The sequence below is a fragment of the Brassica rapa genome, chromosome A01, assembly GCF_000309985.2.
Source record: "Brassica rapa cultivar Chiifu-401-42 chromosome A01, CAAS_Brap_v3.01, whole genome shotgun sequence".
NCBI lineage: Eukaryota > Viridiplantae > Streptophyta > Magnoliopsida > Brassicales > Brassicaceae > Brassica > Brassica rapa.
Genome location: NC_024795.2, coordinates 17,424,832 through 17,441,418, shown reverse-complemented (window position 1 = coordinate 17,441,418; position 16,587 = coordinate 17,424,832). Strand labels below are relative to the sequence as shown.

Genomic DNA, 16,587 nt, shown 5'->3' with positions numbered 1-16,587 from the left:
AACTTCATCGAACATTCTGGAAACATGAAGCACAATGCGTACTATAAAAGAAAACCTCAAGCGCTCTCTCTCTCACACACCTTAAACTCAATCCTAATCCTAATTCTAACTCTCATCGATCTTCACAAGTCTTAGCAGAAGTTTTTGTGAGAATGTCTGGAAAAGGAGAAGGTCCTGCGATCGGAATCGATCTGGGAACGACCTACTCGTGCGTGGGAGTATGGCAACACGACCGTGTCGAGATCATCGCTAATGACCAAGGTAACAGGACGACTCCGTCTTACGTGGCCTTCACCGACTCCGAGAGATTGATTGGTGATGCCGCCAAGAACCAAGTCGCCATGAACCCCATTAACACCGTCTTCGGTACGTAATCTCAGCTTGATTTATAGAAACATCTTTATTGAATATTAATGACATTCTAAAGTTGATTTTGATATTCTAAACTCTGTTAATTGTGACAGATGCAAAGAGATTGATTGGTCGAAGATTCAGTGACTCATCTGTCCAAAGCGACATGAAGCTATGGCCTTTCAAGATCATCCCGGGTCCTGCCGACAAACCCATGATCGTCGTCAACTACAAAGGCGAAGAGAAACAGTTCGCCGCTGAGGAGATCTCTTCCATGGTTCTCATCAAGATGCGTGAGATCGCTGAAGCCTACCTTGGTGTCACCATCAAGAACGCTGTGGTCACTGTTCCCGCTTACTTCAACGACTCTCAGCGTCAAGCCACAAAGGACGCTGGTGTCATCGCTGGTTTGAATGTCATGCGTATCATCAACGAGCCCACAGCTGCTGCCATTGCCTATGGTCTTGACAAGAAGGCCACCAGTGTTGGAGAGAAGAACGTCTTGATCTTTGATCTTGGTGGTGGTACTTTTGATGTCTCTCTTCTCACCATTGAAGAAGGTATCTTTGAGGTCAAGGCCACTGCTGGAGACACTCATCTTGGTGGGGAGGATTTTGACAACAGGATGGTTAACCATTTTGTCCAAGAGTTTAAGAGGAAGAGCAAGAAGGACATTAGCGGTAACCAGTGGCGGAGCCACGTTATGTAACAAGGGGGCAACTGCCCCCAGTACTTTTTCAAAATCCTGTGTAAAACATGAGTAATTTTAGTTATGCCCCTGTGTTTATAGCAAATTTATCCCTAAATCTATAAGTAATTTTAGCTATGCCCCCAACAAAATATTTCTCTACATCCGCCCCTGGCGGTAACCCTAGAGCTCTTAGGAGGCTGAGGACTGCCTGCGAGAGAGCAAAGAGGACTCTTTCTTCCACTGCGCAGACCACCATCGAGATTGACTCTTTATTTGAGGGGATTGATTTCTATTCCGCACTCACTCGTGCTAGGTTCGAAGAGCTCAACATGGATCTTTTCAGGAAGTGTATGGAGCCTGTAGAGAAGTGTCTACGTGATGCTAAGATGGACAAGAGCACAGTCCACGATGTTGTCCTGGTCGGAGGTTCTACACGTATTCCAAAAGTCCAACAGCTTCTCCAAGATTTCTTCAATGGTAAAGAGCTTTGCAAGTCCATTAACCCTGACGAGGCTGTGGCTTATGGTGCAGCGGTTCAGGGTGCTATTCTTAGCGGTGAAGGCAATGAGAAGGTGCAAGACCTTCTTCTCTTGGACGTGACCCCTCTCTCTCTTGGTCTTGAAACCGCTGGTGGAGTTATGACCACCTTGATCCAGAGAAACACAACTATTCCGACTAAAAAGGAGCAGGTTTTCTCCACCTACTCAGACAACCAGCCAGGTGTGTTGATCCAGGTCTACGAAGGTGAGAGAGCTAGAACCAAAGACAACAACCTCCTTGGAAAGTTTGAGCTCTCCGGCATCCCTCCTGCTCCACGTGGTGTTCCTCAGATCACGGTCTGTTTCGACATTGATGCAAACGGCATCCTCAATGTCTCTGCCGAGGACAAGACCACTGGCCAAAAGAACAAGATCACGATCACCAACGACAAGGGTCGCTTGTCAAAGGACGAGATCGAGAAGATGGTGCAAGAAGCTGAGAAGTACAAGTCAGAGGATGAGGAGCACAAGAAGAAGGTCGAAGCCAAGAATGCTCTTGAGAACTATGCTTACAACATGAGAAACACCATCCGTGATGACAAGATCGGTGAGAAGCTTCCTGCTGCAGACAAGAAGAAGATTGAGGATTCCGTTGAGGAGGCCATCCAATGGCTTGATGCTAACCAATTGGCCGAAGCAGACGAGTTTGAAGACAAGATGAAAGAGTTGGAGAGTGTGTGCAACCCCATCATTGCTAAGATGTATCAAGGAGCTGGTGGTGAAGCAGGTGGTCCTGCTGATGATGAAGCTCCTCCTGCTGCTGGAGGTGCTGGTCCCAAGATTGAGGAAGTCGACTAAACTGCTTCTTTAGTTTTCCAGTCTCAATTTTAGTCTTGTATGTTTTGTTTTTTTTTTTTCTAGTTATGTACTTTATCCTCTGTGGACCTTATTGCGAATTGAGTTGCAGTTTCAAACTTAACGATTGCAGAATTTTTTTTTTTTATTGGTCTCTGTTTCTGTGGTTCCAAATTTTCAATTGCTTCGCTTTGCATTTATGGCTTCGGAATGCGCACTGAGTACAAGTGAATTGCTCTGAAAATTTGAACTCTTGCTTTGATCTGTTTGTGTCATCTTGTTTCTTTCTCTTTAATCTTTACCTCATTGAAGTCTAGCTTCAGACTGAATCACATTTCTGATGTTTTGACGATAGTGTGTGTTATAAGCAGACGCCATACCAAAAATAGTTCTATCAACTTCATCACTGTGGAGTTCAAGAAAATATCACAACTCACATTTACATAAAAACTAAGTGTTTGATTGTTTTAACTAGTTTTTGGATTTTAGATTTTGGTTATTGATTTTCAAGTTTTTGTTTTTAATTTTTTAGCTTTGGTTTTTAGATTTTAGATTTAGATTTTTGTTTGTTTTTGTTTTTGGTTTTGCTTGTACTTTTTAGTTTTTCTAGCCAATACATTATTTTAAAATAGTACAAAAACTAGTTGATGTCCCCCACAATGTGTAGATCAATATATATATATATAACTTTTAATTCTAAAATTTATTTTACTAAAAAATTATTTTATTAGATATAAATTTTAAATTAATATTATAAGTCATAAAATTTCAATATTCATATTGGTAATTAATTTATTAAATTATTTTATTTTGTTTCATAGTTTATTTATGAATGTAGATTTTAACAAAAAAAATTTCTATAGTAGAAATCAAATTAAGAAACTTGGATTTGAAATTAAACACTTGGCCTTATTGGTTTATATATTTTAATTGATTTAGAAATCCATGTAGTATTTATAAATCCAAGTAAAATATGCAGATTTTTAATTTTTTCGGATTAGTATTTACAAATCTGGAGGTTTTCCCTCGAATTTGAGTCTTTGTATTTTTAGCAAAAAAATCCAAAAAAAACTTTTCAAATCCATTGTAAAATCAAATTTCTTACTAAATTCGAACGACTGAATAACACTTGATTTGATATAGAATTTATGAATCATTAAACCAATAACACTAGATTTAGTTCGGATTTTCAAATCCATTAAAATACAACAACCAATAACCCCCACTAAGGAGGTGTTATTGGTTTATATATTTTTATTGATTTAGAAATCCATATAGTATTTATAAATCCAAGTAAAATATAAAAAATTTCAAATTTTCTCGGATTAGTATTTACAAATCCGGAGGTTTTCTTTCGGATTTGGGCATTTGTATTTTTCACAAAGAAATCCATGCAAATCCATTCAAATACATTATGAAATCAAATCTATTAGTAAATCCATATGATTGAATAACACTTGATTTGAATTAGAATTTATGAATCATTAAACGAATAACACTTGATTTGAATTAGAATTTATGAATCATTAAACGAATAACACATGATTTGATTAAATATTTTAAAATCATAGAACCAATAACACAAGATTTAGTTTAAATTTTCAAATCCATCAAAATACACCAACCAATAACCCCCACTAAGTGTATTTGGACCGAAAAGAAATCCAGTGACACTGAAAGTATTATAAATAATTACAACCCATAAAATATCAACAAAATAATAATAACCTAAGAGTATTCAATCCAAAAAAACCAAACCATTTAAAACCGAACTGAACTAAAATAGAAAAAATTAGTTTGGATTTCGTAATAACGAATAAACTCGAATGAATGTTATTTTTTTAAAAAATCGCAGTATTTGGATATGTTTAGTATATTAACCAATCCAACCGAATAAACCGAAAAGATCGATTAATTAAAATATTAGTATACTTATATATATTATAATATTTCTAATAAGAATCAGAAAAACTGTCTATAATACTAGTCATTAAAATCATAAAAATATAAGATAAATATGCTCCAAAAAAAATATAAGTAAACATAATTATGATATTATCGTTAGATATTTTTTAATATATATTTATCAATTAAATGTTGATAATTATATATTAAAATACATTTTTAAAATAATATTTGTATATCAGTAGAAATGTTTATTAATTATCTTAAATATCATGATAAATATATATATAAAAAATTATCTAATAATATTAATAAAACTAATGATTTATCATAAAATCATGAAGACAATGATAAGTAATCAAATTCACTAAAATCATGGAGAAAATAACAAGTAAACAAATTCACTTCTCAAATAATAGTATAGATAGATAACAATAAAATATAAAGAAGTTACCATTAAAAATTTTCAAAATATAATGATTGTTATTTAAAAATAAAAAATACATTAACATATTTTAAATTATTTTATTTTTAATATTATACTAAAATATAATCATATAATACCTATAAATTTACAAAAACAAAAATATTTCAAGTTTTAAAACTAGTTATAAATTATATTTTATTTAAAAAAAGTTGAATGGCTATTTTTTATTTTTCAATATTATTTTAAATATATTTTATTTTATAAAACACATTATGTTTTACAATTTTTGGCTATTGTTTAATGTATCTAATTATATTACATTATTTACAATTTATTAATATTTATATGCATATCTAAATTTATTTTTACAGATATGAAACACAAATAAATTATTTTTTAAATGAGAATCTCATGTTCAAAAACTTGTATGATAATTTTATCTTAATGAAAATATTATTTATTGATTTTTAATTAATTAAAATGAAGTACTTTCTACAAAAAGAAACAAAAATCATTTTTTTCTATAAAATCCCACAAAAGTTGGTTTTGATTTTTCTTCATAAATTGGTTGAACATTTCAAAAACGTTACACAAAACTCTAGGGAGTCTATTTATTGAAAATTTTGGTTGGCAAATCAAATAATTTTTACAAACAAATATAAGCTAAAAAGTAAAAGCTAAAACTTGATTGGATGAAAAATGAGTTTTGCAGAAAACGAAAACTAAAACAAAAACCACAGACCATCATCACCTAAGTTATCCCATAATTTCTCACAAAACAAAAGTAACATTTAGAAGAAGCATTGCAAGTAAAGAAAAAAAGAGAACCCTAGGCGTCACCCCTCCCCTAACGCATTCAATGTTGTGTTAGTTGCTCCTTTTCTTTTATCTAACTTTTCATTTTTATCTGAAGGCGCTTCCTTCAGACCTCTTCGGTTCTTCGTATTTCATATCTGGCCATGAAAAACTCGATTCAAGAGTTTCTCGAACTTCTGGAGGCATGGCGAACTGAGTCAGGAAGGTGGTTGTCACCAGAGGCGGCTTTTAGGGTGCGATATCTGATGGAACATTTTTTCCACTGCCAACCCATGTGAGGCAAAAATCAAAAGCCAAAAGAGTTATGAAGAAAATACCAGAGATGAAGGATGCTTGTGATTAGTATCAAATACATAATCTCATTTACAATGAGTATCTTATCAGAGATCATGCAGCCATGATGAAGGCTGCTTGTGATTCGGAAACCATTGAATCCAAGATTGGTTTCAGTCTAAACACCAGAATTTTAGTAATGATCTTACACATCATGTTACTTAAACCAATAGGACAGAACTCCAATAAAGATTGCGATATTTCAGTCAGAATCAACAAAGGTTTGTTTTGTTTACGTACGAGTGCATAGATCTAGATGGACCATCTGGATGCATCTTCCAGATGTACAAACGAACAGGGCCTATCTCTGGTAGAAACGGGCTGTGAGCCCGTCATTTTATATAATCCCCCGTGTCAAAGCATGATTCATGGCAGGTGTAACTATTGACTGAAAAGTCTCACAAATTTCATCAGATGAATAAGCACAATCTAATATATACATAATACTGTAGAAATTTTCAGCATGACTACCAATCACAGTATCACCTTTGTATACCGTACTTTCATGATATTTGATTATAGTAATACTATTTCTAACATATCTAGTCTTTGTAATAGAATGATAGAATTTTTTATTACGATCACAAACGTTGAGCCATGTATTTCCACTTTTAAAAACCAGTAAGTGTCATCTGCTTTATAAGCTTGGGCAAGTTCTTTCTTTAAATATGTAATCATGTCCGGATTTGTATTCTGAGAACTTATGGCCTGATCCAACACACTCTTCAGCTCTTCAACGCGTCTGGAGGAATTGAGATTCAAATTTCTTTTACAAAAAGCCAGGGATTTACGACAATCCTTAATTCGTGTAGTGATACCCTCTCACACCCGCAGGTCCCGATTCATTCCATCCTTTAGCTACATTATCCCAGAAATCATCACAATGCAGTAGGAGTTTGTCATAATGAAACATCTTTCTTCTCTTAGAAGGTGTAGAGTATATTGTCTTAATAACAAGTCGGTGATCTGACCCATACAACTTGAGTAACTCTGATTCAGTGTTTGGAAAAGCCGTTTCCCAATCACCATTAACAATGACACGATCTAAACATGATCGGATTGTATGCTTACATCGTTTCCCCACCCATGAGATCCCTTTTGTGTTGTAAGTCAGTGAGTTACATGCAATGTACATGTTTCAAAAATCCTGAAAATATTTTTCATCACGGAGCCGGCCTCCTTTCTTTTCTTGGTTAGAGAGAATTTGATTGAAATCACCTACTAGATCCAAAGGCCTTGTCTTGTGGTTACCATTCTTTCTATTCTTTTCCACAACACATGGTGATACTTAAGGTTTGGATCACCATAAATACAAAATAAGTAGAAAACTATATCATCAGATTTCACTTCAACCTCTAACATTCTTACATCCCAAAATAAATTTCTGACATAAACCTCCTTCTTCCAAAATAAAGATAAGCCACCACTCCTACCAACAGAAGGAATTGAGAAAATATTATCAAATTCTAAGACAAAAACTAAGTCACACACACAATACAACTACTATACTTTCAAAAATGAAAAACATATCCGGGGAAACAGAATGACATATTTCTTTGACTCGCGGTTCAGCCAGCAGCCCACATGCCCCATGAAGATAGGAAATTGGAACTGTCAGGGCCTTGCTGGGAGTCTGGAATTGGTGATCTCGAACCGGAAGACTCCTCTTGGCAGTTCTTCTTGCCATCGGGATTCAGGACCATCCCTTGGAATGGATGTGGTAGACTTTGCAGAGCTTCATCCATCTCATCCCTCTTACATTTATTCAAAGCCCTTTGTCTTTCATATGCAACAATTATGTCAATGTAATCAATATCGATACCTTTACCTTTCAAGAGCCTCCTCTGTTATATGGTAATTTCCTCTTCTGGTGCAACCGGCCCTTCTAAACCTGTATCTGATCAATGATGGCGTCAATGACTTGCTTTGTTGTGTGAAGAGTTTCTTCACTAATAGGTAAATATGGATCATTTCCATCATCATTATCATCATCTTTATTATCAGAGTCTGCGTGTGGATCATCATCTGATGTTAGGAGTTTTCAAGGCTCCTAAGACAAATGTTGTAGTATAAATGATTGTCGAACCAGTTCTGAGGGATATCAAAGCACTGAGAATGCAAGTACTCACTTAATCTAAGTGCAACCAATGATTTAGATGGGTTTTAAACTACTACTAAACTAGAAAGCAATAACAGAATGATACTTTCTTAACTATTGGAAAAGAGAACTCATGGGCATAGGGATTAGACTTTGGGTGATCAAGTATCGAACTAAGGATGGCAAATGATCAATCAAACTATCAACCTTAAGCCTAGACACAATTCTAAGCAAGCTCTATGTCTAGATGAATGCTCATTTGCTAACATATCTCAAACATCAAATGTCTTTGGTTGAATAATATGAAAGCAATCATTAATAACAAGTCTATTAGCTATCTTAGCATCTTTAACAACAAATGTCTTTGGCAAAGTATACTAAAAGCCTAGGAGAGTTGTCTCGGGCATTTCATCGAACACCTTTCGGGTGAGAAATGCCTAAGGATCAACAACTGAGTGGCCAACTCAGAAGATGCATTATGATTACTCTACTAGCAAGGAAATATGAATGATCTACACTAAAACATCCTAGCTCTAACCTAATCACCCTTAATCTCCCTAACCCATGAATTCAAAAGGTGATTACTCACTAATCTCCATGATTCCTCTTAAACCCATATTGGATTTCAGATTAATCATGTAGAGAAATAGATAAGAAATCAACAAGAACACAAGAACATAACAATCAAAATCCAAGAGATGAACTTCTCCAGAGAGTTTTTGTGTATTTCTCAATAGATCCAAAGATAATCTGCCTGGTGGCTACAAAAGATGTTTAAAACATAGGTTTTCCAAGTGCAAAACGTCCAAAATAAATTGCAAAAAGGTCCCTGAGAAATCATGATTTTCGGCAGCAAAATAACGCGGAGCGACTTGCAGGTGTCGCTCCGGGAAGTCGCTCCAGGGCCGATTTTTGGTGTCTCCGGGCGAGAGGTCGCGAGCGACTTTGGTGTGTCGCTCCAACGGGTCGCTCTGGATCGGGAGCAACCTTGGTAGGTCGCTCTGACAGGTCGCTCCAGGCTTCGCTTCGTGTCGTCTCGCCATAGAGACGCGAGCGACCTCGGGGTGTCGCTTTGGGAGGTCGCTCCGAGAGGGGTGTGAGATGCGAGCGACCTCGGGGCGTCGCTCTGGGCAAGTCGCTCTGGGGGGTTCTTTGGAGCGAGCTCATGACGTCGCTGCGGAACCTCGCTCCCATGCTCTGCTCGTCCAATGATCACCTATTTCACGTCCTTTAAGCTCCAAATGCATCCAAATGTCCCCAAGAACTCCATGTGGCACTCCAACACCTAATAAGGACAATGAATGCAAAATGCAACCTAGACATGGCTAAATCCTAATCTACATGATGAAAATGCTCATGGATGAATGGATAAAACAATGCAAATATGCAAGATATCAACTCCCCCAAACTTGTTCTTTTACTTGTCCACAAGTGAACTTTCTAGAACTCATATGGAGAGAGGTTGAAGGTGGGAGCACATAGCCAAAAGAAACACAACTAGCACCCTCTCTTATTACACTCTAGCTTCTCTAGGCCTATCTTAACTCTTTTTGTTCTTACACTCATCATCAAGCATCCACACATTCAAATCAACCAACTCTCACATTCATTAAGCACAAAACATCAGGTGAATTCTTGCAAATGGTCAGTTGGTCCAAGTCATTTGGTTGGGTAAGGGAAGGCTTTTATTCAAGTGATTCAAGAGGTTCAAAACATATGATCTTTAAGGTGGTTTACTCTCGAAACAAGTAGCCTTGACATTGCACATAATGTATCTAAGAAAGGGATCAACTCATGCATACAATGCTCAATCTCCATTGTTCTACCCTTTTCCCAAACGTACAATTACACAATCATTCTCAAATGTCAAACCCAACTCACATCTCTCACCAAAAGATCCTAAGAACATCAACTCTTTCTCTTTGAAATCTACAAGGGATTTTTCACAACCTCAAAACATTTCTTAGCTCTTAACAACTTTGCTAGCCCCCTTTTTCTTTTCTTTTTCTTTTTTTTTTCGTTTTTCTTTTTCCTTTTTTTTTTTTTTTTTTTTTTTTTAGGCTGGGGGCCAAGACTTTTCAAAACTTGAGCTAGATGCTTCTCTACTTATCCCAACAAAACAATTCACTTAAGCACAAAGAGTCTATTTTTTTCCTTTTCATTCCTCCCAAATCATAATCACAACACTCACCCCCCACCTATAGCTAGACAATAGAGTGCCCAATCTAGCAAGAATGAAGATCAAGCATTGTCGTTCCCGATACTCTCAACATTATGCACATGTAAGACTTTCCGAAAAAGGCCTCACTCATCAAACAATGAAAGCTTAAAAGGAGGGAAGGGTTTTGGGAGTGGTCTACCACTAGAGTTTGTCAAAATAAGATTGGCATAAAGGATGTGACAACTAAAGTGTGTATAGCCATGACTCAGTACACAAGGGACCATGAGCAAGAGGCATTAAGTTCGTTCAGTTCAAATAAGGTTGTAGTTGGCTTCAAAGACTGAGTTTCAGCAATCAACAAGTTTCAGGAAGAGTTTTCAAGGCTCGAAACATACAAGTCTTTTTGAGAGGTGCAAAAGCTACTCAGGTGCAACGTAGTGTTCTTTACAAGACATTTAAAATCATTGCTCCCAATGCATGTGAATGCAACCTATATGCTCTAGACTCTCCTAGAAATGCAAATGATGCAAACTAAATGATTGATTTTTTTTTTAATATGCAAATAGGTATGCAATGCATGACTCAATAAAACAACATCAAAGCAAACATGATCAAATACTTGGTACCTCCCCCAAACTTGAGTTACACAGTCTCTGTGTTGTCAAGTAGAGAGAGAGATACCGAAAAGAAGACTAATATGCAAAAATAAAATGGTATATACAGGGGAGTGTGATGGGTTACCTTCTATGGGGAATGAGTAGAGGGAGATGATCCCTCCTCGTCGTCCTCAGGTGGTAACTCTTCAAGGTGCTCATCAGCAGGAGTGTCCATCTCTTCAATGTAGAAGGCTTGCCCGAACACAGTTGGTTTCCTCATTTTCCTCTTGATGTCAAAGTGGAGGATGTTCTCTTTACCCAAATGGAGATCAATCGTGCCTTCCTTCACATTAACAATAGCTCCTGCTGTAGCTAAGAATGGCCTTCCTAGAATCAATGGATCTTGAGCCTCCTCACCCATCTCAAGCACCACAAAATCTGTAGGTATCTCATACCTTCCAATCTTCACAGGGAGGTCCTCTAAGATGCCCACAGGATACTTCACTGAACGATCAGCTAACACCAGAGAGAGTCTACACTTCTTGTACTGGTGAATCCAAGCTTCTTTGCAACAGACAAAGGCATCAAGCTGACACTAGCTCCCAAATCGCAGAGACTTTTCTCAAATACCATAGGTCCAAGAGCACAAGGTAGTGTGAAGCTTCCTGGATCCTCTAATTTCTCTGAACATCAAGCCTCTGGATGATGGCATTGCACTCATGGGTAAGAATCATCATGCCTTCCATCTCCTTCTTCTTTGCAGCTACAGCATCTTTCAAGAACTTGCTGTATTGAGGAATCAACATAAAAGCATCGATGATGGGCATTGCAACCTGAGCTTCACTCATTTGCTTCTCAAACAGAACCTTGTATTTCTCTAGCAGCTGCCTCTTGAATCTACCAGGGAATGGTAGTTTGGGTTCATAGGGAGGAGGAACAAAAGAACTTTCACTTGCTGGAGTAACAACTTCACCATCTTTTACTGTCTTCTTCTCTTCCCCAACCTTTCCTTTACCTTTGGCTTCCACTATCTTTTCCAAGATCTCGTCATTGATCTTCTCATCAACAATCACCACTTCATCATCTATGTTGATGGCAACCCCCTCACCTAGTTTCTCAGCATCCTTGGTGAGGGTTTTAGGAGGTAACTGTTTACCACTCCTAAGGGTGATAGCTTTGGCCTCCTTGGGGTTTTGGTCAGACTTTCCAGGTAGAGATCCTTGCTGGCGATTCTGGTGAGTGTTCATGGAAGCAAACTGATTCTCTAAATTCCTGACTGTAGAAGCAAGGTGTGAGAATTTGTTGTTGAGCTCATTGTAGCTCCCATCAATCTTGGTATGAAGGTTCTTCAACTCATAACCAACATGCTTCTCACTTCTAGTCTGAGACTCCAAGATTTGTTTCAGTAAGGTATCAGTGCTGCTCTCTTGAGGAGCAGAGGAGCCAGACGAGGGGTTTTGCTGAGGCTGATAGCTGCCTTGCTGGTTGTTTCTAGGCGGATAACCACTCTGTTGGTTGTTGGGATAGGATTTCTGTTGGTAGTTGTTGTACTGAAAGTTGGGCTCCTTTTTGTACCAGCTACCATTGTTGTTGATGAAGCACAACTCTTCCTGACCTTCCAAACCCTCAACCTCATTGACAATAAGTGGATCTTCCTGCCTGGAGTTACCAACAAACTTCAGCTGCTCTTGGGTGGCTTTTTCAGCAATGAGAAGGTCGATCTTGTCTTCCAAAGCTTTGATCTCTTTCCTCGTCTGCTTATCATCTGTTCTACTGCCTCTGTCGTGGTCTCCACTGTAGACTGCATCACTCTTTACCATGTTGTCAACCAGCTCTTCTGCATCCTCCTCAGTTCTCCCCAAGAAAAACCCATTGCTAGCTGTATCCAGTCTGGCTCTGTACTTAGGAAGAGCACCACGGTAGAATGTGCTCAGCAAGCTCTCCTTAGAAAAGCCATGGTGTGGGCATTGAGCTTGGTAGCCCTTGAATCTCTCCCAGGCTTCACTGAAGCCTTCCAAGTTCTTCTGTTGAAAGCTGGAAATCTCGTTTCTCAGCTTAGCAGTTCTTGAAGTAGAGAAGAACTTCTCCAAGAATGCTTTCTTGCAGTCATCCCAAGTGGTGATGGAGTCGCTGGGTAGAGACTTCTCCCACTGACGTGCTTTATCCCCCAAAGAGAAAGGGAATAGCTTGAGCTTTAAGGCATCTTCGGACACACCATTGGTTTTTGACAACCCACAGTAGCTGTCGAACCTGTCCAAGTGATCAAATGGATCCTCTAGAGCCAAGCCATGATACTTGTTGTTCTCGATCACATTGAGGAGTCCTGATTTGATCTCAAAGTTGTTGGCTGCTACAGCTGGTGCTCGGATTCCCAATCTATGACCATGAATGTTGGGGCGGTCATAAGTGCCAATAGGTCGCGCTGCTCGCTGTTGGTTTTGAGGTATGTCTCCCATATCAGTATCCAATCTCTGCAAGTGAGCCTGTTGCTCTTCTTCTCTTCTCTTTCTAGCACACTCTCTCTCTAAAGCTCTGATATCTGCAGCTCTTGGAACTAGGTTTGATGGACCCCTGCTCCTCAAGTGCATACACCTGTAGATTAAAGGGAGGTGAAGAAGAATCAGTAACAAAAAAAATAAAAATAAAAATGACTTAGTCTCAAGCAAGTGACTAAATCTCAATGTTGAAATCTACTCAGAATTTGGCAACGGCGCCAATTTGATGTTAGGAGTTTTCAAGGCTCCTAAGACAAATGTTGTAGTATAAATGATTGTCGAACCAGTTCTGAGGGATATCAAAGCACTGAGAATGCAAGTACTCACTTAATCTAAGTGCAACCAATGATTTAGATGGGTTTTAAACTACTACTAAACTAGAAAGCAATAACAGAATGATACTTTCTTAACTATTGGAAAAGAGAACTCATGGGCATAGGGATTAGACTTGGGTGATCAAGTATCGAACTAAGGATGGCAAATGATCAATCAAACTATCAACCTTAAGCCTAGACACAATTCTAAGCAAGCTCTATGTCTAGATGAATGCTCATTTGCTAACATATCTCAAACATCAAATGTCTTTGGTTGAATAATATGAAAGCAATCATTAATAACAAGTCTATTAGCTATCTTAGCATCTTTAACAACAAATGTCTTTGGCAAAGTATACTAAAAGCCTAGGAGAGTTGTCTCGGGCATTTCATCGAACACCTTTCGGGTGAGAAATGCCTAAGGATCAACAACTGAGTGGCCAACTCAGAAGATGCATTATGATTACTCTACTAGCAAGGAAATATGAATGATCTACACTAAAACATCCTAGCTCTAACCTAATCACCCTTAATCTCCCTAACCCATGAATTCAAAAGGTGATTACTCACTAATCTCCATGATTCCTCTTAAACCCATATTGGATTTCAGATTAATCATGTAGAGAAATAGATAAGAAATCAACAAGAACACAAGAACATAACAATCAAAATCCAAGAGATGAACTTCTCCAGAGAGTTTTTGTGTATTTCTCAATAGATCCAAAGATAATCTGCCTGGTGGCTACAAAAGATGTTTAAAACATAGGTTTTCCAAGTGCAAAACGTCCAAAATAAATTGCAAAAAGGTCCCTGAGAAATCATGATTTTCGGCAGCAAAATAACGCGGAGCGACTTGCAGGTGTCGCTCCGGGAAGTCGCTCCAGGGCCGATTTTTGGTGTCTCCGGGCGAGAGGTCGCGAGCGACTTTGGTGTGTCGCTCCAACGGGTCGCTCTGGATCGGGAGCGACCTTGGTAGGTCGCTCTGAGAGGTCGCTCCAGGCTTCGCTTCGTGTCGTCTCGCCATAGAGACGCGAGCGACCTCGGGGTGTCGCTTTGGGAGGTCGCTCCGAGAGGGGTGTGAGATGCGAGCGACCTCGGGGCGTCGCTCTGGGCAAGTCGCTCTGGGGGGTTCTTTGGAGCGAGCTCATGACGTCGCTGCGGAACCTCGCTCCCATGCTCTGCTCGTCCAATGATCACCTATTTCACGTCCTTTAAGCTCCAAATGCATCCAAATGTCCCCAAGAACTCCATGTGGCACTCCAACACCTAATAAGGACAATGAATGCAAAATGCAACCTAGACATGGCTAAATCCTAATCTACATGATGAAAATGCTCATGGATGAATGGATAAAACAATGCAAATATGCAAGATATCATCATCCTAACTAAATGCCCAAAGAGGACAATCCTTTGCTTAAGCATACTACATCATTGGTAAAAGGATCTGAGGCGTATTCTCATTCACCCCAAAATGAAAATTTCTCGGAAATCGCAAAGGGTTACTGATATTTTCAAAGCACTCGATCCCACAAGAAATCCACCCTAGCTGAATTTTCATTGAAATCCACATCCACCATAGGTGCCAATATATCACTAATGAAATGGATCATTGATCTTGTGAGATATTGAAGTATAATGCCTCTAGTCTATATCCAAAATCCAAGAATTTTGGAAGCATCGTCCAAAAGGTTAGGAGACCTGTAACATCCCGAGTTGTGATATATGGAAAAACTTAAGAGAATTGGTTTGGCTACCTATGTCACTAAAGTTGACTTACCTTTTCGTCACACATTTGTTTATCTTCCAGAGTTAAGGGTGCTTGAGATGGAGTAGTGAGTGAGGACAAAGCACGGAGAAACGTCATGTGGTGATTACATGGTCAGTAAACAACACTTTCGTGCCTTAGAAAATTAATGCACCACCCATCAGACGGGATGGGGCCCACGGGCCAAGAGAGCGGGTGTGCGTGGCCCATTAGCAGTGGACGGTCGGGGCATTACAAGTGGTATCAGAGATGGTTAGCCATCTCGGTTCTGACCTGAGAGGCGTCTTGAGACCTGTTGTGGGCGCGTTCTCTGAGAGGAGGTGAGGTGTAACATCCCTAGTTGTAATATATGAAAAGACCTAAGAGAATTGATTTGGCTATCTATGTCACCAAAGTTAACTTACATTTTTCGTCACACTTCCATTTAAAACTTCAGATTATGCGTGCTTGAGCTGGAGTAATGGAAGGATGGGCAAGCTATTGGGAAGTGATTCGCGATACCGTGTGAGTGAGGCCAAAGCACGGGAAAATGTTATGTGGTGATTTCATGGTCAGTAAAAAAGACTTTCAGGCTTTGGAATTGTAATCGATCTTATTTTTTAATGTTTGCACGGGATCCTCTTGAGTTGATTAGACACGCGGAAACTGAATGCCATTAATGGTTTGGCGCAAATTCTAAAACATCAGATGAGACTCAAACAGTAAACCAAACAAGTAATATACTTTGCAGGACATTTGTATGATAGATGGATCATGGAATGGTGAAGCACATTGCACTGGTTATGACTGGGTATGGATAGATAGATCATGATTTGAACAATTCATTTGTTGAGAAACAAAAATAATTGTAATTGCATTCAAAACTGGAGACGTTAATTTGGACAGTAGAATCAATGCTACAACACACAGATTGTCAACATTTTGGGACTGACTGCAAAAATATTGTGTCGATCCTAAAGACTCGAAAGCATGTTTCTCCATGAAGGTAGAGAAGGTATCATTACTTTAGAGACTGATTTCCAGATTTTAAGATTTCCACATACCAAAAAAGCAAAATTGTACACCATATGGTTTATTAGGATTGTTCGTATTTTCATCGTAGTTTATATTTTTGTTATTTTTTATTCCGGTCGGAATACCTAGATCATATATTTTTGAATAATAAAATAAGTTTCTGGTGTCAAGAAAAATGTTCATATCCCTCCAGATTTATTATTTAACAAAATTAATTTCCTCGGATATATTTTTTTCGTAGCAACTCTCGTCTCTCGGATACCTTTTGCTTCATATAACTTTTCT

General features: G+C 38.4%; 1 protein-coding gene and 1 non-coding gene across 2 annotated transcripts; both read left to right on the top strand.

The window, feature by feature from the left end:
- The first annotated feature begins 61 nt into the window (after window positions 1–61).
- On the top strand, window positions 62–2,530 carry LOC103828680 (probable mediator of RNA polymerase II transcription subunit 37e). Its single transcript, XM_033278379.1, is given in 4 exon segments — window positions 62–366; window positions 465–1,028; window positions 1,214–2,300; window positions 2,302–2,530. Coding segments are annotated over 4 exon segments (1,956 nt in total). The 5' UTR covers window positions 62–152; the 3' UTR covers window positions 2,393–2,530.
- Window positions 2,531–12,662: 10,132 nt separating this feature from the next.
- On the top strand, window positions 12,663–12,769 carry LOC117129063. The gene has a single exon (XR_004452634.1). It is a non-coding gene; the product is annotated as a small nucleolar RNA R71 (small nucleolar RNA).
- Window positions 12,770–16,587: the final 3,818 nt, after the last annotated feature.